The sequence below is a fragment of the Chionomys nivalis genome, chromosome 23, assembly GCF_950005125.1.
Source record: "Chionomys nivalis chromosome 23, mChiNiv1.1, whole genome shotgun sequence".
In the NCBI taxonomy this organism is placed as follows: Eukaryota; Metazoa; Chordata; class Mammalia; order Rodentia; family Cricetidae; genus Chionomys; species Chionomys nivalis.
Genome location: NC_080108.1, coordinates 44,791,498 through 44,817,008, shown reverse-complemented (window position 1 = coordinate 44,817,008; position 25,511 = coordinate 44,791,498). Strand labels below are relative to the sequence as shown.

Below are 25,511 nucleotides of genomic sequence, written 5' to 3'. Positions count from 1 at the left end.
TGTGAATCGTGCCTACTAGGATGCTTAGTCGAGTTGTCAAAAATAATATCTTGCAAGAAAATAAAACATAAAAAATGCACATTAAAAAAAAAAAAGACCATTAGAGAGAAGATTGGGGAAAAAAAGCTTACTTTTGTTTTTAATCTGAAACGTTCTGGTCCTGTTTTGGTTTAAATCCCTGTAGCTTCCTTTTGTTTTCTGTGCTAGATCATGATTTTCGGTAGACACGGTACGGCACATTCTATTGCTAGCTATTTTACTGTTAACTTAAATGTTTTAGCTTTTCTTTATTATGGTAAAATACACTAAGCCTGATTTTCCACTTCTGCAGTTTTAAGCTTACAGCTGGGTGGCATTAAGGACATGGACGTTGTTACACTGCTGACTCTGGGCTGTCTCGAGGCTCTTGTGTATAATTCCTGTGCAATCCTAGGACTTCTTCTTACCTGGCTCTGTAGGTGGGGATGCCTGCTGCTGTGCTGTCATTCTGTACGTGTGTGTGCAGCAGCTTCTGTGGGTCCGTCCTGCGGTGGACGGTGACACTGGACAGACTCCCCTGCACCAGCGTGGTGTTGGAGCTGGGAAGAAAGGGGTTGTGTGGGACTGCAGCGGAACATTGTCCCGACAGGAAAGCTCAGTGCTATGAGACAGGCTGTGTCGGGGGACGAAGATTCTTCCATTGTGTGTTGTTCCATGTCGTGTGTGACAAGGACTACTTTAGGCTTCCTTTGGAGTCCTGACAGAAACATTGTGCTGATCGCTTTCCTCACAGTTGAGCTTTTGCAGATGGGTTAGTGCGTGTGGGGTTGTTCAGACAAACGTGCAAAACACATTTCAGTGTCTCCAACACTGCTCCTGCCGTGCTGGCTTCCTAGTAGGGCCAGAGCCTTCCATAGGCGGTGGACGCAACTCAGGTGACCAAACGCATTTTGCTGTAAGTGACTTTCAGTGATGTAAGGAGACAGAGAGCAGCTCCGTCTGTACTGCTGCTCAACACATGCTCTTGTCATCAGTGCCACAGCTCTGGAGCACTTGCCTGTATACAGACTGGTGGTTTCATGTGCTAAAGCAAGTCTTTGAGAAGGACTCCTTACTTGGAGGAGCTCTTTATGTTTTAAATGCTTTGTTTCTACCTTTGTTTCCTGTCTAGTCTCATTAGAAAGAAGACTGCCGGGTTGGAGTCAGCTGCTACAATAAGAACCAAAGTGTTTGTGTGGGGCCTGAATGACAAGGACCAGCTGGGTGGGCTCAAAGGCTCTAAGGTACCTACCCCGTTCCCTGTGCCTGACGGCAGTGCTTGCGGCTTCTGCCTGAGGCTCAGCAAGGCAGGCTCTTTAACCCTCTTTCTAGATGTGGGTTCTGAGTTCAGACTGTGAGCTGCTTCTCTCCTTTATATACAATTGTATGGAAAGAATGCTTTGTGAGCACAGAGAAATGGAACAGTAGATCTGTGCACACTTGTCATTGTGGAGTGGCTGTGGGTAGAGACCCCCTCCCCCCTCCACTCATTGACACACTCATTTTTTTTAAAACGGTTATTTATTATGTATACAGTATTCTTAGTATTCTGCATGTATGCCTCCAGGCCAGAAGAGGGCACCAGATCTCACTACAGATGGTTGTGAGCCACCATGTGGTTGCTGGGAATTGAACTCAGGACCTTTGGAAGAGCAAGCAGCGCTCTTAACCACTGAGCCATCTCTCCAGCCCTCACTCATTCATTTTTGTATCCTGATCATGGTTTCCCCTTCTTCCCCCTTTTACCAATTCATTCATTCATTCATTCATTCACTTATCATTCATTCATTCATTCACTTATCATTCATTCATTCATTTTTACATCCTGATCATGGTTTCCCCTCACTCCTCTCCACCCAGTCCTTCCTTTCACTGTTGATTAATCCTGAGACTACTGGGCAGTGGTGCTACACGCCTTTAATTCCAGCACTCAGGAGGTGGAGGCAGGTGAATCTCCGTGAGTTCCAGACCAGCCTGGTCTACAGAGCGAGTTCCAGGACAGGCTCCAAAGGTTTTCTGTGTCTTGAAAAACCAAACATTTGCTTCTATGCTTATACTTGATTTCACAAATAATTGAGTTAAAGGCTAATTTTTGAAGTGCTTACTCACAAAAAAGGTGACATTTTCCAAATAAAAAAATAGAGTAACTCTAACAAACAATGCATCTGAATTAGGACTGAATTAATTGTACATTGTATCTTGTTTGATGAGGTCCAAAAAACCCAACTTACTCTAATTTTTAGTATTGGGGGACAACTTCACCTGATGAGATCTGTTCTTTTTAGTCTCTGTGGTGACAACATCAGTCATGTGCCTCTGTCACCGGTATTACTAGGAAGCAGAGACTGCTGGAACTCACTTACTTGAACTAATTTATATTGTTATTTAGGCAGCCTTAAATGACATTTATGTCCTGAGGTCACAGATCCCCATTTTGCAGTGGTTAGGTATAGGTATATTGATGGTTAGGTATAGGTCAGGTATAGGTATATTGATGGTTAGGTATAGGTCAGGTATAGGTATATTGATGGTTAGGTATAGGTCAGGTATAGGTCTTATCTGGACCAGAGCCTTTTTTACCTCACACTTCCAGGTTATAGTCCAGTCCATTCATAATGCAAAACAAATCACCATATAATAATACAGGGTTTCTTAGGCAGGATTTTTAATTTTAACCACATCTATCACAGTGAAAAGCAGAAACATGTAATTTCCTTCCTTCCTTCTTTCCTTTCTTCCTTCCTTCCTTCCTTCCTTTGAAGGAAACAGGGCTCACTATATATCCCTGGGTGGCCTGGCACTAAGCCTGCAGTCTGGGCTGCCCTATACTCACAGAGATCCTCATCTGCCTCTGCTTACCAGACTTTGAGATAAAGGATGTGCCACACCATGCCCAGTTAGCACAGTTTCTTATGTATGTGAGTCACAGTCAGAGTGAGCAAGGCTGTGACAGAACACCTCAAAGAAGCACTCCCATGAAGACAGGTGTGCTTCGGTCCACATTTCGAGAGGAACACAATCTGTCATGGTGGCAGCAGCTTACTTACTGCATCTGAGCAGATCAGGAAACAGAAGACTACAAGCAGTCTGTGGTGCTGTAACGCTCCAGGCCAACCCCCAAGTATCTCATTTCTTCCACCTAACTCCCCCTTGTTGTAGAGTCTCCAGTTCTCCAGAATAGACCACGACTGGAGAGTAAATGTTCAAACACATGAACTGGTGGGGCATGTTGTCCTCAGGTCATGGCATGCTTATTTCTTCTTAGACCTTTCAGTACAAAAATGTTCACAGGTACCAAGGTAGACAGGTTTAGAGTTGTGACTTCTCTTGTCCTCATTTCAGACTCCAAGTGTTGTCCACAACTGGCTGCTCTTTGTATGTTTTCATGCATATGGCAGTTCCTTAGGCACCATATGCTTTCATTAGTCCCAAACTCATTGCTTGGGCTAGGTTGGCTGACCAGCAAACTCCAAAGGATCTAGCTACATTTCTTTCCCAACAATGAGTAAGCACAGGACAGCTGCCTTTCTTCTCCAGCATTGAGAGTATAAGCACCGAACAGCACCACAACTGGAGGTTTCTCTCCTGCCTGCCAGTTCGAGGCTTAATATTAATTATAAAAGTTCGACCAATGGCTTAGGCTTTTACTAGCTAGCTCTTACATTTATATTAACCATTTCCATTGATCTGTGTATCTCCACGTGCCCCATGGCTTACTGGTAATGCTCTGGCATCTTACTCCTCCAGCAGCTCCTGACATTGCCCAGACTCCGCCTTCCCGCCTATTCAATTTGGCTTTCCCGTCTCTCTGTATTCTTCCCTGCCATAGGCCAAAGCAGCTTTATTCATCCACCAATAAAGGCAACATATATTCGCAGCATACAGAAGGACATTCCGCATCACACCACACTTGGTTCTTTTATTGAACTCTGGATTGGACTCAAATCCTCATCCTTGCATGGCGAACCCTAGACTGAGTCTTCTCCCCAGCCCCTGATCTAATTGTGTTTCTGTACTGCAGACACACTATCAGTAAATCTAATTGTATTCTTTCATCTCTAAAACACTTTAGTTTGTACTTCTAAGAGCTAAGGACTCTTGTGGTTAAGGTAATCACAGACTGACAGCAATTCTGTATATCATCTGTTAAGATCACTTAGGGGTGAAAAAGTATAAACATTCTCTTTTTCTTCCTTTGCTTTAAAAAATCCTTCCAGATCAAGGTTCCTTCATTCTCTGAGACTCTGTCCGCTCTGAATGTGGTTCAGGTGGCTGGTGGATCTAAGAGTTTGTTTGCAGGTATGATGATTTTAGTATTGGTAAATTATGTTGAACACACATTAAACAGTGTGGCCTTTATGTTGTGAGAGCTGAGACTTCTGACTGCTCCTTGCAGTGACTGTGGAAGGGAAGGTGTACTCCTGTGGAGAAGCCACAAACGGCCGGCTGGGGCTGGCTATGTCCAGCGGGACGGTCCCTATTCCTCGGCAGATCACAGCCCTCAGCAGCTACGTGGTCAAAAAGGTAGCGGTCCACTCAGGTACGAGCCCAGCACCAGTGCACAGGGGCCTGATGTGCCTCTTGCTTTGCAAGTGTTTCAAGCCCTTCAGGAACTCTCTGAAGTATCCTTGTGTTCTTTTTTAAGTTTTAGTTAACTAGTCTGAAGAAAGAGGTAGATGATGTGACTCAGTCTAAGATTAGTTATTAGTACTTAATAAAGCTTTTTGGAAGCCATCATTGTTGGCATTTCAGGTGTGTGTTGTGCCTCTCAGAGGATTTGTGCTCAGTCCTGGAGCGCTTGTGTCTGTCAGACCCTGCACTTTTTAGCTATGAAACTGTAAAGTTCTGTCACTTAAATAGGGTATCTTACTATGAAAACTCAGTGGCTCCCATGAGATTCCCCAGAGCACCAATGAATTCTCAGTGTGAGAAAAGTGGTTTTCAAGCAAGTTCACTGCTGCCCCTCAGCTTCCGCTTTGGCATTACTGAAATGTTCTGAACACCGTGCCAGGTCCTGAGGGATGGAGCCGACTCTGGATACTAAACTCAATTCACACTTGTACTGGTTAGGATTCCAGAGGACCTATGTGCGAAACAAGGACTTACTCTTCTCCTCTGTTAAGCTCCTGGTAGGGTCTGAGCCCATCTGTAAGACATCTGCCTGTGAAGAGCACTGGCCCTTCTGGCCTGTTGCTGTGGGAAGGTGGCTGTAATACTCTAGCCTGTGCAGCCCTTCTCTAGAGCTGGACTTGTTGTTGCCCCTGATAGTATATGGAGTTGTCTGTTGCTGAGTCCCTGCTGCCGGGAGCCCCGTCTGCTCTGCCTTGGAGCTCAGTGGTTTGTAGATCCTTCCCTGACTATGCAGCCAGAGCTCACGCCTGTAACGTGAGGCAGAGCGCTGGGCTGGGAGAGTGTCGGGGAACAGCGTAGCTGATGTGCTTTCAGAAGAGCGGGTACAGTGTCTTAGCTGCCGCAGTGGGGCTTGTTCAGATAGTCCGCTGCCGGGACATGTGGTGGAGCTCTTGTCAAGGTGTTTGACAGTCTGCTTAATGATGTTGTCCTGTCTTCACTCCTTATCTTAGTTTGGACTTTTTATATATTTAAAGTAATGGACTTTACATGAACAGTCATTATTATTTTGCTTCTTTTCAGGTTAAATATTTTTAACAATTTTTAGTTTACTAAAAGGTCATTTATTTTACATATATGTCACCCAGAAAGCTTTCTGTGATAACTGTGGTGATGGTTCTGTTATTCATTTAGCTAACACATACACATCGAGCACATGCCTCCATATGCCAGGCAGAGTAGGTAGCACACGGTGAACTCTTTAGAAATTACGTGTTGACAACCTTCCCCTGTGTATGTTGCAGGTGGCCTGCACGCTACAGCCTTAACAGTGGATGGGAAAGTGTTCTCGCGGGGTGAAGGTGATGATGGGAAACTTGGACACTTCAGTAGAATGTAAGACTCTTCCTCAATCTTGCTCATTCCTAAGAAACTGTTAGCTAGTAATAATAGGGTATTTTCACAGTTGTTTACAGAAAATTATTGATAGAAGTTATTTATTGATATAAATATTATTATTAAAAACCGTAGATGGATACACTGTAGTTTGATCCACTCTCTTTTTTAAGGTTTGACAATTAGGGTGACGTATATTTTTTGTTGATCAAAGATGGGCCGTCTCTGAAAAACAGCTTGGTAAAAAGTGTACTTTACTCTTGCCCTAGGAACTGTGACAAGCCAAGGCTGATCGAGGCCCCGAAAACCAAGCGCATCAGGGACATAGCCTGGGGCAGTTCTCACAGTGCAGCCCTGACGTCCAGCGGGGAGCTGTACACCTGGGGCCTGGGCGAGTATGGCCGCTTGGGACACGGTGATAATACCACACAGCTGAAGCCCAAAATGGTGATTATACACATTTTCATTGCTTATAAAAGCTTTTTCACTTTGTTTTTTCAAGTGAAGATAAGCCTCAAGTCTGGGTTTTTAAAGACACGAACAATATACTGACTTTCAGTCTGTGGAAAAATTCCCATTGCTTTCCCAGTTCCCGGGCTTCATTCTGTTTTTGCGTTTGTAATCGAGTAGGTGAAAGTCCTTCTTGGTCACAGAGTAATCCAGGTTGCGTGTGGAAGCCGAGATGCACAGACACTGGCTCTCACTGATGAAGGTAGGAGCTGGTTGAGATGCTGAGTGTCCTCTGGGTAGGGATGTAAATACTAAGAATTTACCTGAGGTGTTTGATTTTTAAACCCAGGTTTGGTGTTTTCCTGGGGTGATGGTGATTTTGGAAAATTGGGCCGAGGGGGAAGTGAAGGCTGTAACATTCCCCAGAACATTGAGAGACTAAATGGCCAGGGTGTGTGCCAGATTGAGTGCGGAGCTCAGTTTTCCTTGGCACTCACCAAGTCAGGAGTGGCGTAGACATGGTATGTAAGCTTCCTCAGTGTCATTGCCAAAGGCAGACTGTTTGGAGAGCCCTGGCTTTGCCCTGTGCCCAGCCTCGGCTGCTAGTAAAACTGTTACTTTCTTACTCATTTGGCATCTTTTTGTGAAAAAAAAAATCTATGTTGAATTGAGATTACTGATAAAATTATGAAAAAGGAAGATCTTACAGTTCATTTTGTAAAGAAATCTATAGACAGTTTCACCCAGTTTGTGTGAGGTTTATATAGCTTTAAAAAAGTTGTGAATTACGTTATACTGGAAGCTACATGAAATAAGACAACGAAACAGACTTCTAACTTCCTTATGTCATATCAGGCAATTATCAAGTTGAAAAGACATTCCAGATAGCGCTTGGGAGGGGGGTTGGCGGTGTGCTCTATTCCGTCTCTTTATAATCCATAGTAACTGAGTTCTTATGTGACACATGACAGCACGAGAGGTCTTCCCCGCCAAGTTAGTCTGCGCTAATTTGGATGTGGTATATATTCTGTGTGATGTTATCACTCCACTCTAGAAGGTGTGCGGTCGTGAAAGTTTTCCTGTAGCATTGCCAGACTGTAACCATGTAGTGATCCGGAACTGCTGCTTTGTCCCCAGGGGGAAAGGGGACTACTCCAGACTGGGCCACGGCTCAGATGTGCACGTGCGGAAGCCACAAGTGGTGGAGGGACTGAGAGGGAAGAAGATCGTGCATGTGGCGGTCGGAGCCCTGCACTGCCTGGCGGTCACAGACTCGGGACAGGTGAGGCTCAGTGACCTGTGGTAAGGGCTCTAGGAGTGCTCCGCGGGTTTAGTGCTTGTCTTGTCCACACTGGAGGACGCGCTAACACCCAGCCTTCGGAAGTCTGGAGCCGGAGAATAGCTAGTTGCAGGCCAGCCTACGTTACATAGTGAGTTCTGGTGGGCCAGCCTGGGTCACATTTTCAGCATGCCACACCAAGAAAATAAAACAACAAATATCCCTTAGACTCCTGAAATGCTTAGGTGAGTTTAATATTAGGTTAGTGCAAAAATAATCACGGTTTTTGTGTTGAAATTTGCCATTTGATACTGAAATATATTCTAAATAAGTTTATTATGTTTATTATACATAATTCTTACTTTTTTATAATGATTTTATCTGTGGGTGTTTATGTCTGTCTGTCTGTCTGTGTGCACACATGTATAAGTCAGACGGCAGCTTTCCAGAGTTGGTTCTCTCACCATGTGAGGGTTGGAGATTGAGCTCAGGTTGTCAGTCTTGTCCACAAGGACTTAATGCTGAGCCTCTCAACAATCCCTATCATACATCATTTTACCTCTCTCTCTCTCTCTCTCTCTCTCTCTCTCTCTCTCTCTCTCTCTCTCTCTCTTTCTCTCTCTCTCTCTCCATACACATATACATATATGTATATGTGTGTATATATATATGATGACTTATACTTGTCATTTATTTTATACTATTGAAATGATACTAGACAAAACCAAGTTTTAGTGATTTTCTTACTTGTTTCCATTTGCAAAAATGTGTCTTTTGGCTGTAATGGTTTCCATTTTGATTAATAAATACTTGTTTTGAACCTGTTTACAGTAATTTAAAATTCATGCTTCAAAACTGTAATCTGTTTTGCGCCAACCTAATATTGGAGAGCTGTTAAGGTGGAGCAGAGTTCATCTTGTTTACTGGTGTATTGCTTAAGTGTTAGCACAGGTTGGGGGGGGGTCTTGGCAAACCATCCTTTACATTGTGAAGTCCATGCTAGAATATAAAAATTATTGAAAATACTCCCACCCCTAAGGTATTAGCAGCTTTTACTTTGGGGGGGGGGGAACCTGATGTTTGATAGAAGCTATACCTATATAAGAGAGGCTGAGGCTGTACATAGATGATAGAGGCTATACCTACATAATAGAGACTGTACTTATGATAGAGGCAATAGCTACATAAGAGAGGCTGTACTTACATGTTTGAGGCTACACCTACATAATAGAGGCTGTACATATATGATAGAGACTGTAGCTACATGATAAAGACTGTGCTTACATAATAGAGACTATACCTACATAATAGAGACTGTACTTATATGATAGAGGCTATAGATACATAATAGATGCTATGCTTATATGATAGGCTACACCTACATAAGAGAGACTGTAGTTGCGTGATAGAGGCTGTACCTACATAATAGAGACTGTACTTACACAATAGAGGCTATAGCTACATAATAGAGGCTGTACTTACATGATATAGGCTATACCTATGCAACATAGGCTGTATTTACATGATAGAGGCTATATCTACGTCAGAGAGGCTGGACTTACATGATAGAGGCTACACATACTTTACTTTGGAAATACAGGATTTCGTAGATATTATTGATTTTGTTGTTTTAAGAAGAGTATGCCATGACTAGCCCATGGAGCCATATTTTAAATTTGGTTTATGAAAACAAAATTAACATTGTTTTTTTTTTTCCATCTTTTTTATTCTTTTTTAATTAAAATTTCCAACTGCTCCCCGTTTCCCATTTCCCTCCCCTCCTCCCACACATTGCCCCCTCCCCCCACTCCCCTCCCCCATCCCCACTCCTCTTCTCCTCCCCCCAGTCCATTCCCCCTCCCTCTCGATACTGAAGAGCAGTCCAAATTCCCTGCCCTACAGGAAGACCAAGGTCCTCCCACTTCCATCCAGGCCCAGGAAGGTGAGCATCCAAACAGGCTAAGCTCCCACAAAGCCAGTTCATGTATTAGGATCGAAACCTAGTGCCATTGTCCTTGGCTTCTCATCAGCCTTCATTGTCCGCCATGTTCAGAGAGTCCAGTTTCAACCCATGCTTATTCAGTCCCAGTCCAGCTGGCCTTGAAGAGCTCCCAATAGATCAGTTCCACTGTCACAGTGGGTGGGTGCACGCCTCGTGGTCCTGATTTCCTTGCTCATGTTCTCCCTCCTTCTGCTCCTCATTTGGACCTTAAGAGCTCAGACCGTTGCTCCAATTTGGGTCTCTGTCTCTCTCTCGATCTATCGCCAGTTGAAAGTTCCTGTGCCATTCTCCTTGGCCTCTCGTCAGCTCTCATTGTCCGCCACATTCCGAGAGTCCGGTTTTATCCCATGTTTTTTCAGTAGCAGTCCAGCTGACCTTGGTGAGCTCCCAATAGATCGGCCCCACTGTCTCAGTGGTTGGGTGCACCCCTCATGGTCCTGACTTCCTTGTTCATGTTCTCTCTCCTTCTGCTCCTCATTATAACCTTGGGAGCTCAGTCTGGTGCTCCAGTGTGGGTCTCTGGCTCTATCTCCATCCATCACTAGATGAAGGTTCTATGGCGATATGCAAGATATTCATCAGTATGATTATAGGATAGGTTCATTTCAGGTTCCCTATCCTCAGGTGCCCCAATGAACTAACTGGGGACATTGCCCTGGGCATCTGGTAGCCATTCCAAGTTCAAGTCTCTTGCCACCCCTTAGGTGGCTCCCTTACCTAAGGTATGAGTTTCCCTGCTCCCCTATCGAACCTTCCTTTATCCCCAATCACCCCGATTCCCCCAGTTCCCCTCATCCTCTCCTTCACACTTTTCTCTCCCCATCACCCCTCATCCCCATCCCACCCCACCCCCAATATTCCAATTTTTTGCCCATCAGTCATGTCTATTTCCCATAGCTGGGAGGATATCTATATGTTTTTCCTTGGGTTTACCCTCTTGTTTAGCTTCTTTAGGATCACAAATTATAGACTCAGTGGCCCCTATCCATGGCTAGAAACCAATTATGAGTGAGTACATCCCATGTTCTTCTTTTTGGGTCTGGGTTACCTCACTAAGGATCGTATTTTCTATTTCCATCCATTTGCATGCAAAATTCGAGAAGTCATTGTTTTTTACCGCAGAGTAGTACTCTAATGTGTATATATTCCACACTTTCTTCATCCATTCTTCCATTGAAGGGTATCTAGGTTGCTTCCAGGTTCTGGCTATTACAAATAATGCTGCTATGAACATAGTTGGACAAATGCTTTTGTCATATAATAGGGCATCTCTTGGGTATATTCCCAAGAGTGGTATTGCTGGGTCCAGGGGTAGGTTGATCCCAATTTTTCTGAGAAACCGCCACACTGATTTCCAAAGTGGTTGCACAAGTTTGCAGTCCCACCAGCAATGGATGAGGGTACCCCTTTCTCCACAACCTCTCCAGCAAAGGCTATCCTTGGTGTTTTTGATTTTAGCCATTCTGACAGGTGTAAGATGATATCTCAAAGTTGTTTTGATTTGCATTTCTCTGATCGCTAAGGAGGTTGAGCATGACCTTAAGTATCTTTTGGCCATTTTAACTTCTTCTGTTGAGAATTCTCTGTTCAGTTCAGTGCCCCATTTTTTAATTGGGTTAATTATCCTTTTAAAGTCTAGTTTCTTGAGTTCTTTATATATTTTGGAGATCAGACCTTTGTCTGTTGCGGGGTTGGTGAAGATCTTCTCCCAGTCAGTAGGCTGCCTTTTTGTCTTAATGACAGTGTCCTTTGCTTTACAGAAGCTTGTCAGTTTCAGGAGGTCCCATTTATTCAATGTTGCCCTTAATGTCTGTGCTGCTGGGGTTATACATAGGAAGCGATCTCCAGTGCCCATATGTTGTAGGGTACTTCCCATTTTCTCTTCTATCAGGTTCAGTGTGTTCAGATTGATATTGAGGTCTTTGATCCATTTGGACTTGAGTTTTGTGCATGGTGATAGATATGGGTCTATTTTCATTCTTCTACAGGTTGACATCCAATTGTGCCAGCACCATTTGTTGAAGATGCTTTCTTTCTTCCATTGTATACTTTTAGCTCCTTTATCGAAAATCAGTTGTTCATAGGTTTGTGGGTTAAAATCCGGGTCTTCTATACGATTTCATTGGTCGACTTCTCTGTTTTTATGCCAGTACCACGCTGTTTTCATTACTGTAGCTCTGTAATAGAGTTTGAAGTCAGGGATGGTAATGCCTCCAGAAGTTCCTTTATTGTATAAGATTGTTTTGGCTATCCTAGGTTTTTTGTTTCTCCATATAAAGTTGATTATTGTCCTTTCAAGATCTGTGAAGAATTTTGATGGGATTTTAATGGGGATTGCATTGAATCTATAAATTGCCCTTGGTAGAATTGCCATTTTTACTATGTTGATTCTCCCAATCCAAGAGCAAGGGAGATCCTTCCATTTTCTGGTATCCTCTTCAATTTCTTTCTTCAATGCCTTAAAGTTTTTGTCAAATAGATCTTTCACTTCCTTGGTTAGAGTTACCCCAAGATATTTTATGCTGTTTGTGGCTATCGTGAAAGGTGATGATTCTCTTATTTCTCTCTCTGCTTCCAGATCCTTTGTGTATAAAAGGGCGACTGATTTTTTGGAGTTGATCTTGTATCCTGCCACATTACTAAAGGCGTTTATCAGCTGTAGAAGTTCTTTGGAGGAGTTTTTGGGGTCGCTCATGTACACTATCATATCATCTGCAAATAATGCAAGTTTAACTTCTTCCTTTCCAATTTGAATCCCCTTGATCCCCTTATGTTGTCTTATTGCTATTGCTAAAACTTCGAGAACTACATTGAAGAGGTATGGAGAGAGTGGACAGCCTTGGCGTGTTCCTGATTTTAGTGGGATGGCTCTAAGTTTCTCTCCATTTAATTTGATATTAGCTGTCGGCTTGCTGTATATAGCTTTAATTATATTTAGGTATGACCCTTGTATCCCTAATCTCTCCAAGACTTTTATCATAAAGGGATGTTGAATTTTGTCAAATGCTTTTTCAGCATCTAATGAAACGATCATATGGTTTTTTTCTTTCAGTTTATTTATATGATGGATTACATTGATAGATTTGCGTATGTTAAACCAGCCCTGCATCTCTGGTATGAAGCCTACTTGATCATAATGGATAATTTTTCTAATGTGTTCTTGGATTCGGTTTGCCAGAATTTTGTTGAGGATTTTTGCGTCGATGTTCATGAGTGAGATTGGCCTGTAATTCTCTTTCTTGGTTGGGTCTTTGTGTGGTTTTGGTATCAGAGTTACTGTAGCTTCATAAAAGGAATTTGGCAATGACTCTTCTGTTTCTATATTGTGAAATACATTAAGGAGAATAGGTATTAGGTCTTCTTGGAAGTTCTGGTAGAATTCCGCATTGAAACCATCTGGTCCTGGACTTTTTTTTAAAGGGAGGTTTTTGATAACAGCTTCTAATTCTTCACGACTAACAGGTCTATTTAGGTTGTTCACCTGGTCCTGGTTTAACTTTGGTAAATGGTATTTATCTAAAAAAGCGTCCATTTCTTTTACATTTTCCAGTTTTGTGGCATACAGGCTTTTGTAGTAAGATCTAATGATTCTCTGAATTTCCTCTGTGTCTGTGGTTATGTCCCCCTTTTCATTTCTGATCTTATTAATTTGCAAATTCTCTCTCTGCCGTTTGATTAGTTTGGATAGGGGTTTATCAATCTTGTTGATTTTCTCCAGGAACCAGCTTTTTGATTCATTGATTCTTTCAATTGTTTTCTGTGTTTCTATTTTGTTGATTTCAGCCCTCAGTTTGATTATTTCCAGTCTTCTACCCCTTCTAGGTGAGTCTGCTTCTTTTTTTTCTAGAGCTTTCAGGTGGGCTGTTAAGTCTCCAATGTGTGCTTTCTCTGTTTTCTTTAAGTGGGCAGTTAGTGCTATGAACTTTCCTCTCAGAACTGCTTTCATAGTGTCCCATAGGTTTGAGTATGTTGTTTCTTTATTTTCATTGTCTTCAAGGAAGAGTTTAATTTCTTTCTTTATTTCTTCCTTAATCCAGGTATGGTTCAGTAGTTAACTATTCAGTTTCCATGAGTTTGTAGGCTTTCTGGGGGTAGCATTGTTGCTGAATTCTAGCTTTAATCCATGGTGATCTGATAAGATACAGGTGGTTATTAATATTTTTTTGTAACTGTGGATGTTTGCTTTGTTACCGAGTATGTGGTCGATTTTTGAGAAGGTTCCATGAGCTGCAGAGAAGAAGGTATATTCTTTCCTATTTGGGTGGAATATTCTATAGATGTCTGTTAAGTCCATTTGATTCATTACCTCCATTAATTCTCTTATTTCTCTGTTAGGTTTCTGTCTACTTGACCTGTCCATTGGTGAGAGAGGAGTATTAAAGTCTCCTACTATTAATGTGTGCGGTTTGATGGCTACCTTGAGTTTTAACAATGTTTCTTTTACGTACGTGGGTGCTTTTATATTAGGGGCATAGATATTCAGGATTGAGACTTCATCCTGATGAATTGTTCCTGTTATGAGTAGAAAATGTCCCTCTCCATCTCTCCTGATTGATTTAAGTTTGAAGTCAACTTTGTTAGAAATTAGTATGGCCACCCCTGCTTGTTTCTTAGGTCCATTTACTTGATAAGCCTTATCCCAACCCTTTACTCTTAGTAGGTGCCTGTCTTTGTGGTTGAGGTGTGTTTCTTGTAAACAGCAGAATGTTGGATCCTGTTTTCGTATCCAATCTCTTAGTCTGGGGCACACAAATTTTAAGGACCATGCTGAGGTAGTTGGGCTTTAACTACAGGGCAATGAGAACTTGTTCAAGGGAGGAGTATTCTACAGGATATGACGTTAAGCTTGCACACAGACAAGATTGTTCAGACTGATACAGTTAAAGGAAGAAAGGAAAGGGAGACGTAGGAAGCAGAGGTAGAGCTGGAGCCATTTGGCATCCCAGCGGGCAGTGACAGTAGACTGGGCCCAGCTTGGTCCAGGAATTGTGATCAGTTTAGGATACAGAATTGAGGAGACTTGGCAATTGATGATCTGCTGGCTGGAGGAGAGGGAGACTTCAGGGACTCTGGGGACATTTCCTGGGTCTGTCTGTCATGGCCACTGCTCTTTCCTGTATGGTTGGGAACACTGGAGGAAGAGTGACGCGGACAGTTCTCCCCTCCCAGAGTCTGAAGAACTTCAAAGTGATGGTGTTGAGTCAGTGAAGGAGTTTATGGGGCTTGAAGCTCAGAAGAGAGGCCGGAAGTGGAAATGTGGGAATGATTGACACTCAGACTTTAAATCAAGCCATGGGCTCCTTATGATTGCCCTGAGAACCAGCAGAGTGGGAGGGGCCAGGCTGGAGGAGTAGTGGTCAGAAGCCAGAAACCCTAGGCAGGGCTAGAAGCTCAAGAAGGTAGTAGCAGAGGCCACCCGTGGAACTTTGCTGAGATGCCCAGTAAGATAAAGTCTGGAGATCCTTCCTTGTCTGTTGAATTCAACAAACTGCTGACCTTCAAGAACTTTTGGTGGAGTGGTGGGAACAGAAGCCAAAGGACAGGGACAGGTGAGTGAAAGGCGTTTTAGAGATGCCACCTGGCAGTGACTTGGGGCAGTCACCTACAGGGATTCTTCCAGGATTCAGGTAACAAATGATCAAAGTGCAAGAATTTGAAGACTCATAAAGATTCAGGAGACATGGGTCCCCGTGGCCAGAGAGAAATGAGGGAAGTTGGCCTGATGTAGCTCTGCCTCTGAAGCAAAGAAGAAAGTGAACAGGAACTAGGAGTGTCCGTGATTCTCACAAGGAGCACACAGAAATTCCAGCCACCCCGGAGAAGCACGTCCTTGCATGCTCTTGTTCCCACATACCCTTAAGAGGTCCCCAAATGTCAAGTAAGTGTTAGAGCCAAAGGAACAAAAATGAGGAAGTGCTGTGTCTCAGGTTAAAACAACTGGTCTTTGGAGCAGAAACACCAAGACAAAACAAAAATAACCGAGCTTTAAGGCTGGGCACAGTAGCACACAACTGTAATCTCAGTGCCCATGAGTCCGAGGCTGGGAGATCACATATTCAAGGCTTATCTGAGATTTATCATAAGACTCTATCTCAAAACAGATACAAATAAAATAAAATTTGCTTTTGCCACCCATTATCAGAAAAGCTTTTAAAATTTCTGCAGATTTAAAGGCAGTCCAAAAGGCTGGTGTGGAACAAGTCTGAACCCCCAGTGCTGGGGTGGTAGGGACAGGAGGGTCTTTGGAACTCACTGGCCAGTTATTCTAGGCTCCTCAGCAAGTTCCAGGCCAATGAGAGACTCTCTCTCAAAATAGAAGTGCATAGAGCCAAAAAAACAACACCTAAGGTTGTTCTCACACAGGTACACAAATACCCACTACAACACACACACACACACACACACACACAAAACACACAGAGAGAGAGAGAGAGGGAAGGAGGAAGGGAGGGAAGGAGGGAGGGGGAGAGGGAGGGAGAGCAGTCTATTTTCAGAAATGCCTTAGTCTGAAAATGCCTTCAGATTAAAAAGATGTAGATCTTGGGAGTTCAATTTTCTGCAAGGAACAAGTCCTTCCTCCCGAACCTTTAAGGTGAAGACAGGACAGGTGGCAGGCTGATGTCAGAAGTGCCTGGAGGCAGTTGTGTATGGGCAATCCCTCAGGAAACAAAACTTGGGGGAATAGCTTCTCCGTGAGCCACCCAGTTCCCAGCTTGATGTCCTGATGTCTAGGGCACAGCCCAGCTCTGGCTGGCCCCAGGGACCAGCAGGTCTTCTCCATCAGCACCTCCTCCTCTCTCCACCTCCTCTTGCACAGCCCTCTCCCCAGGTGGTGCCATCCAAAGTAAACAGGTAGACAGGTCTGTGCATCACTACCACGGCCATTAACACCCACAGCTTCCCTGGTATCCTGGGTGTTGGCCGCCCAGCCCCTGACCAAGCTGCTTACATAAAGTTCAGCAATCCCCTGCCCCACAACCAAAGGCTCAGAGGCCCCATCCTGTATCTGGTGTGCCATGTGGACAGAGGGACTTCCCAGCTGGCGAATTATCCCAGTCAATCAGCAGGTACTGTTACCAGCATCCGGGTGAGAGACATTCAGGTGCAAGAGCTTCTGATCTTCACTCCTGCCCTTCTCTCTAATCCAAGACTGGGAGATGCTTTCTGGATGGGTGTTCTGTTGTAAATGCAGGCAAGGGAGGCAGGTGGCATCAGCATGGGATGCTTGGGGTTGTGGAATTCAGGGCCTTCTTGGCATGGCAGCAAGCAGTGAGGTTCTCTTGGAGGTGTGGGGTTGCGTATTCCTTTGGACTTGAAGGACAGACTACAGCTCCTGTAGGAAGTGAGGTAACAATGGAGCTTCATGGGCAGAGCATCAAATTTCACACCATCTGGCTCCCTAGCCTTGCTCTGTGGAACCATGGGTACCACATACAGCATCTCAGTTCTGGGAGATCTAGGGAAGAGCTTCCCACACCAACCTTTTCCCAGGGACTCCGTTGCTGTGGGATAATGGCTTTTACCCTATAAATATTTCTTTCTTGTACTTGTTTAATAAAATGCTAATTGGCCCATAGCCAGGCAGGAAGTAGAGGCAGAGCAACAAAAATTCTGGGAAGAGGGAAGTTTCAGTCTGCAGTCATCACCCAGATAGAGAGGTAGCCAGACACAGAGCAAGCAAGATGTGACTGCCTCGCCGAAAAAGGTACCAAGCCACATGGCTAACACAGACAAGAATTATGGGCTAATATAAGTTATAGGAGTTAATAAGAAGCCAGAGATACTAGTCCAATCAGATTATAATTAATATAGACCTCTGTGTGATTTCTTTGGGACTTAACGACTATGGAAACCGGGCAGGACAGAAACCTCAGTCAACACTCAATGTTAAAACAAAGGTGGGGTAGGTGTGGGCATAAGGCTTTATGTTGGTATCATTTAGCATGGGTTTGTTTGTTTTGTTTTGTTGAGACAGGGTTTCTCTGTGTACCCCTGGCTGTCCTGGAACTCTCTCTGTAGACCAGGCTGGCCTTGAACTCAGAGATTCTCCTGCCACTACCTTCTGAGTGCTGGAATTAAATGTGTGTGCCATCACCATCCAACTTAGCACAGGTTTTGTTTTGAGTCTCCATAGCTTGAACTTGACCACTGCTGGCTGTGGTAGACATTCAAGCATCCTGGGATCTACCCTTAGTAGCTAATCAACCTTGAGCCAGTTACTAATTCTCTGGGAGTTTTAAATTTCATATTGATAAAACTTGACTAAACTCACCATTGCTGTCATGGTCACAGTGATTCAACCCTGAGCAATTAGTGGGAAACAGCATTGAGCTTGGACCAGAAGAAGGCTGGGGTGGGAAATTAGTCGAGCTTGCTTCTCACGTTGTCTGCTGTTCTTTAGAGGTAGTTCCCCGGGACCGTGCACATGGCGTAGAGAGTCGGAAGGAGAAAAGTCAGAGGAAGCAAGGGATTTAAATCCAGGATCCAGTAGCAGGCTAGAAATGTCCTATGGCACTCTTGAGACAGATATCAAGATTGTGTTACAATAGGAAAGATCTGCAGAGGCTGGCATACTGACATGTGGCTTTAATCTCGACACTTAGGAGACAGAGTCAGGGTCAGGCAGATCTTTATGAGCTGGAGGTCAGCCTGGTCTATACAGTGAGTTCCAGGCCAACAGGGGCTATATATAGCCAGAAGTATGCTGGGATGAGGAGTAAGCCTCTTGGTTTCCCTATCTGTCTTGTCTTCTCCTTTGCCTCAATTAAGCAAGACCCCTTGGGAAGTAACAGCTGTAACTAGGTACATCCACAGTCATGGCTGCTGCAAGTCCCCATGATTAACTCATTACAGTATCATCCCCCTTCAGACCATTCTGGGATATCTTTTGCCATCCCTGCCCAGTCCTACATCCCCAAACAATGGCAGCTATCTGTCCATCATTAAGATTCTAGTGTATTCTGTTACTTGGCAGCATGGCAATCTAATAACATGCCCACCAGGATGTTGGGTGATGGCTGCCCCTCTCAGACAACACTCTGTACCTTCATCTGGGGATTCTACCATAGTGGAATATATTGATGGCATCATGGTGTCCCAAAGGGTGACAGCTAGACGAAAGGACTCTGCTTTTCTAAGTCAAAGGATGCTACTGCTGTGGGCACGTAGACAGGGTGTGGGGGACAGTGTGGAGGGTACCAACTTGGGGAAGAGGAAATCTCAACTTTTAAAACCATCCCTTATACAGCGACACATACATAAAACCCAACTATTTCTGCTTACTTGCTTGTGTGTTTCTTTTTATTCATTTTCAGGGCCCTCCCAAATTCATGGCTCTGCTGGAGAGAACACATTGGCATGGCAGCCACAGCAAGTGGTAAGATTTCACCCTGGTGGGAGAGGTGTGTGTGTGTGTGTGTGGTGGGGCACAGGATGTGAGCTCTCATCTTGTAGGAAAAAATCTAAATTTCAGAGCAGGCTGATGGCTCCTCATTGAGGCCTTAATGGAACGGGCCAAAGGAGCTGCTTCCCCAGGCGAGCTGGGATGCCCAGCAGAACGTTACCATGGCTCCTGAGATTTGGGTCTCAATATCCTCGCAGACAAGTGGGTAGTTCCCAGGAGTCCACAAGCATTACGAATGGGTGTGTTATCACTGTGAACCTTGAAGCAGATGTTGTAAGTTATCCTATGGCATCTGGGCGGGATCTTCCCAGAAGGTCCACGAGATAAGAGACGAGAGTAAAGGCTGTGTGTCTCTTACTGTAATCAGTAGTTCATGAGAAATTAGCTTACATTTGTGAGATACGATGAGGGTTCTGTGTGCTGCCTGTTTTTCCTGCCAGTGTCCCTCCCCTGGTACTTTCCTTGTCCCAGCAAAACCACTCTGGATTCCTGGCACCAGGATGCTGAGAGGCCCATGCCGCCCTGGGGACTTGCATACTGGTCACCATGTTTCCCCTCTGCTCTCAGTGATCACTTTGGGCTCAGGACGCTCGAATCTGGAAGAGATAGAGGAGGCTGCTGGGTTCATGTTTACCCAGTTTCCTTCAGCAAATGTACACCATGCCTCATGTTCTTTCTCATGTGAAAATAAGAGAGAAATAATATTTAATAAAAAGAAAGGAGGAACTAAATTAATTTTCTTACATTTAGTCTCAATAAACTAGGTCCTTCGAATATTCCTTCTTTTAAATTAGAATAAAAGTCCACAGCAAACATTACTATTTTCACTGTGTTTGTGTGATGCTGGGAACACTGCCGTTGTGTATCCATGGCTGTCCATCTCCAGAGCATTTCACCATCCCAAGAGTTCATTTTCATTCTCCATCATCCGCTCTCTGTCCCCACCATTCTATTCCAGGACGACACATGTCATTTGCTAAAACCCTCATTACCATGCCCTCTCTCCCCAGGGGAAGTGGGTATGGAAGTTAGGAAAATGTGCCCGTGGGCAAGTGTTGTTTGTGCATTTTGAACCTACATAACCCAGAGCAGGGACGTTGCTACACCAAATATTTAACAGGCGGGGCTTCTGTGCACAGAAATTGATGTTTTGGGGGTTTGCTTTCAGATGCAGGCCCTGAAGAATTTCCCATTCCCATGCAAGGCGAGGATGTTCGGACTGATTATGACTTCTAAGTCAGGTATGTGTCCACTGGCCATGAGCAGGAGAGCTCTCTGGTCAACAGAAGCCTTCTTCTACTGCTCGGCCACTTCATCCTCCCTCAGCCCTTCACCAGACCCTTTCAGTGGTTCCCAACCTGTGGGTCCTGACCCCATCTGACGGTGGTAAATCAGATTTCCTGCATGACCGGTGTTTATATTACAATTCATAACAGTAGCAAAATTACAGCTATGAAGTAGCAATGAAATAATTTTATGGTTGGGGTCACCACGACATGAGAGACTGTATTAAAGGGTTGAGACATTCAGGCTGCGGAGAACCACTGCTCTATGTCCTCAGTTATTCCCGTGGAGAGACAGGGACAGCCGGCATTTAGAGGATAAAACCAACTTGGGAACAAGCTCTAGTATCTTGACTCCCTTGAGGGATAACGTGTCCTGGGGATTGTGGGGTGGAAGCTGTCACTCATGTGGCTTCCCCGTTCCTGCCACGTAGTCACAGTGGCCATTCTAGCCATTTCCCCTATTATGAGATAGGTTTCTCTAAGACCTGGATTCATAAACCAGCTTTACATGTTAAGTGCCTGGCTGAGTTTAATGGATGTGCATGCTGGTGCGTGCGTGCGTGCGTGCGTGCGTGTGTGTGTGTTCTTTTGTACTGACTTTATTAGGGTTCCCATTTAAGCTTATTTTAAGAAAAATAAACTGAGGTACTTTTTAGAAAATGGTATCTTTAGCCAGGTGGTGGTGGCGCACACCTTTAATCCCAGCACTCGGGAGGCAGACGCAGACAGATCTCTGTGAGTTCAAGCCAGCATGGTCTACAAGAGCTAGTTCCACGACAGGCTCCAAACCTACAGAGAAACCCTGTCTTGAAGAAACAAATTAAAAAACGAAAATGGTATCTTTTAGAAGTTTATTTATTTACTTAGAACCCATGTGCAAGTCAGGGTTTCTCTCTGTAGCTCTGACTGTCCTGGAACTGGCTCTGTAGACCAGGCTGGCCTCGAACTCACAAAGACCCTTCTGACTCTGCCTCTGAGTGCTGGGATTAAAGGCGTGTGCCACCACTGCCCAGCTTGAAGTTTATCTTTAAATCCTCCATAACACGGCCAGGATGTTTGTCCAGTGGTTTCCAGGGAGACTAACATGTGGGTCAAGGAGATAGGTATCATTCACATAGAATTTGCATCCAGTGTTTCTGTGTGGTCCCTGAGTTTGAGTGCTATTCTCTGGTAATCTTCAAGCTACAGTTAAGCATTGTGCACCCAGGTGGCCCTAATTTGAGTCCGTTGCTCTGTTACTTATTAACGGTAGCTCCGAAGTGCAGTCTTGAGTTAGTTGGAGGTGAGAGGCAGGCAGAGGGTCAGGTGAGAAGATGCCATGAAAACCATGGGACATGGGCTTGGAGAGGCCAAGTCCAGGTTCATGGTGTGAACCCTCCAAAGGGGGGGGGAGCCTTAAGTATGGGTTCTGGGGTTCCCAGTAAGTACAGGATCCTGAACTTGGCAGCAGGCTTGGCCTTAGAGGCTATGTTGGGACTTTGGGGTGTGGGTCTACTCTGTGCATCCACATACGGTGTTCTCTGCCTACTTTGTGGGCCTGTCTGACCTTCCACCTGGGTTTTTATCTTCGCAGTCCACACTCTGACACTGTCAGACATTAAACTTGTGGCAGCCATTGGCAACCTGGGAACTGTAAGTATTTAATATAGCTTGGCTTAGGGGACCCTTTGGTATTGGTGACACCATGAATAAGCTCCTGACGTCTTGGCAGAATGTTCCATTTGAGGCCAGGGTTGGTGGCACAAATCTGTTATCTGAGCACTTGGGAGGTAGAGGCAGAAGAACCATAAATTCCAGGTCATCTTCAACTCCATAATAATTTGGAGGCTAGCTGGATGATGGTGGCACACGCCTTAAAGAGAGGCAGAAGCAGGCAGATCTCTGTGAGTTCAAGGCCAGCCTGGTCTACAGTGTGAGTTCCAGGACTGCCAGGGCTGTTACACAGAGAAACCCTGTCTCAAGAAAATAATAACAATTTTGGAGACTGACCTGGGCTGTTAGACTTCTGTCTCAGATAGTGTTCCATTTGGGGGAGAGCCCTGTATGAGCCAAAGACATCCTCAAATATTAGAAGGAGAACCCAGTCTTTTTTTTAATCAAATGAATGCCTACAATCACCACAGAAAAAGGAATTTCTGGGTTTCTTATTAATAAGTTAAATCCACTGATAAGTATTACCCAGAGCCTTTGCCATATGTTCTAAAATTTATTGTTTCCGTTTTTACACACACTCCTCTTGTTGAGTCTTGTTGAGCATATTCCGTTTATGTCACGTACCTCTTTACATTTATCGTCTCTGTGTTTCTCACCTCTCTTCCTGCCACTAGTCACCCTTGTCCCCTATTTTCCCTTTCGCTTTCTCTTTCCTGTCATGTACTCATTCACGATTTCTATGTATCTATGTAAGATACAGGAACTACAAGCGAGAGAAAATATTTGACACTTGTCTTTCTGAAATTGACTTAAATCACTTAGTATGATTGTCTCCAGTTGCTTCCATTTTTCTTTCAACAACATGACTCGATTCCTTATGGCGAGAAAATTCCACTATGTGTAGAAATCACATTTTCCTTCCCCACTCCTCTGCTGTTGGGTGCGTAGGCTGGTTCATAACTGAGTTGTCAGGAACAGTGCTGCAACAGACAGCGATGTGCACGTATTTTAGACGTGTTGACTTTGAATCCTTTGCGTAAATACCCAGGAGTGGTGTAACTGGGTAAGACGGAAAACCTATTTTTAATTATCAAGAAACCTCCATACTGAATTCCACAGTCGTTACACAGAATTGATAAGGCAATCTTTCAGGCTTTTGCTTTTGTAAGATCAAGGAAATTTCATGTCTATCTTGTGTGTGTGTGTGTGTGTGTCTTTAAATACATGGAAGAGCTGGAGAGTTGGTTCCATGCTAAAGAGCACTTGTTGGACCCAGAGGACCCAGGTTCAATTCCCAACACCCACATGGTAGCTCACAACTATCTGTCACTCTAGTCTTGGGCACCCTTTTCAGACCTTGATGGGTACTTGGACCCTCCGCATGATACACAGACACGCATGCTGCAAAATTCTCATAAAATAATTTTTAAATACATTAATATTCATAAAAACGTATAATTGTGATCAAGATGAATTTATACAGCTTGCTATCTTAGCCATTAAAATATTTATTTATGACAGCTAATACAAAGAAAATGTAGGGAGTGGTGAGAAGAAAATATTGGTATTCAGCAGAGACAAGCAGCCCCTTGTGTCGTCCCTCACTGTACCCCCCACCCTCCAGGAATTCCTCCTTCCCCACTCAGATCTCATATGTTCTCTTGCCTTCCCACCCCTTTCTTAAAGCCTCTTTCTCCTCGCTTTAGTTTTCCTGCTGCTCCCCACACTCTCCTGGACATAAGGAACCTGCATTCTGCCCCAGAAACACGCACATCCTGTGTAAGCAGCTCTCCACACAGAAGCAAGGAAAAGGTACCAGCCTAGCTGTCCATAGACACATGCATGGGTGATGGGCGTGTGGGACATATACACAATGGAGTTCTCCACTCAGCTCCGAAGAAAAATAAAAATTTGAAATTTTCAGGAAAATGGATAGAACTGGGAAACACTTAAGTGAGATAACCCAGGTCCAGCATGACAGAGATTACGTGTTCCCTCACATATGCAGATCCAAGTTTCTGTATGAGTCATTTTTAATTGTGCAGCTCAGTAGTATAAAGAATGTTTTCACTGTATAACCAGTCTCCAGAACATTCTTCATCTTACCAAATGGAACTCTTCACCCATTAAATAATAACTCATCTTGCTTTTTCCCAGCCCCCGATAAACCACATTTCCATGTTCAGTTTCTGTGAGTTTGACTAGAGACCTCACATCCTTAAAATCATGAAGTGTCTGTCTTTATGCAAACAGCTTATTTTGATCAACATTATTTCCTCCTGTGCCAGGTGCTTCCTTCTTAAAGGTGACTAATATTCCATTGTACGCAAGAACATGCCATATTTTGTTTATCTGTTCATACATGGACGTGAGGCTGTGTCATCTGGCTGCTGCCAATCCTGCTGAAAACATTACGTACAAATGATCTCCTCAACAGTCCACTTCCCATTCTTTTGAAGAGATACTTTTAAATGTGACACTAGATTATACGATAATTATACTTTTAATTTTTTTGAAGAAGTTGAAAGTGATGGTGCATACTTATAATCTCAATTTAGAAACCAAGGCAGGATCCAAGCAAACTTGAAGTCAACCTGGGTTATATAGCAAGTTTCAGGCCAGGGCAGGCTGGACTATACTGTAATAATTTGTCTTAAAACAAAAAGAGGTTAACATTTTTGAGGAGCTGTTGTACTGGTTTTCATAGAGGCTGCTGTTCAATTTACATTCCCAGCAGCAATGCACAGAGTTCTAGTGTCCCATATTCTCACTTATTTTCTATTGTTTCTGGTTGGTGGATTTGTTTCCTTTTTAAGGATTTTTTTAGACTTTATGATGTGTCTGAGTGTGTGTATAAACATACATACATGCGTGCACACACACACATAGTGAGTAGCCTAAGAGACCAGAAGAGGGAATCAGATCTCTTGGAGCTAGAGTTACAGGTGGTTGTGAGCAACCCACCATGAGTGCTGGGAATCCAACCTAGGTCCTCTGGAAGAGCAGCGAGTGTCCTTAACCATTGAGCCATCCCTCCAGATCCATGTTTGCTTGCTTTTTAACAGTCACGAATTGACATCTTATGGTGGTTTTGACTTTAATTTGTCTAATGATTAATGGTCTTGAGTACCTTTTGCTTGCTTCTTATTTGTAAATTTTAAGCAGCGTGTTTTATATGGTCACGCAAAGGTGGAAAGAAGGGACTGAGCAGAGAAAATCATCTGGGAGAGCCTAGAGAGTTAAAACACACACACACACACACAGGCAAAACTAATGGGAGACTGAGTTTTTAAAGCCCTCGATGTTCACACTTTTGCTTTGAACTCCTGGGCTGTCTGAAATGAAGACGTACTTATTTGGGATTCTCTAAAACTTTTTAATTGCTTTAGATTTGGATTCCCTCTCAAACATTTAACACTAAGGCCTGCAAATATTCACACAATTTATTTTCAATTG

The 25,511-nt window shown here is 43.9% G+C and overlaps 1 protein-coding gene across 1 annotated transcript in view; it reads left to right on the top strand.

Annotated features, from left to right (window-relative positions):
* Positions 1-25,511, top strand: part of LOC130865163 (E3 ubiquitin-protein ligase HERC2-like) — a 68,093-nt gene that overhangs the window by 11,944 nt on the left and 30,638 nt on the right. Inside the window, exons 12-20 of the mRNA XM_057756038.1 lie at positions 1,151-1,262; positions 4,236-4,317; positions 4,415-4,558; positions 5,892-5,982; positions 6,252-6,429; positions 7,570-7,714; positions 19,028-19,089; positions 20,285-20,357; positions 21,976-22,034. Coding sequence (XP_057612021.1) covers positions 1,151-1,262; positions 4,236-4,317; positions 4,415-4,558; positions 5,892-5,982; positions 6,252-6,429; positions 7,570-7,714; positions 19,028-19,089; positions 20,285-20,357; positions 21,976-22,034 — 946 coding nt within the window. The remainder of the gene's footprint in view (positions 1-1,150; positions 1,263-4,235; positions 4,318-4,414; positions 4,559-5,891; positions 5,983-6,251; positions 6,430-7,569; positions 7,715-19,027; positions 19,090-20,284; positions 20,358-21,975; positions 22,035-25,511) is intronic.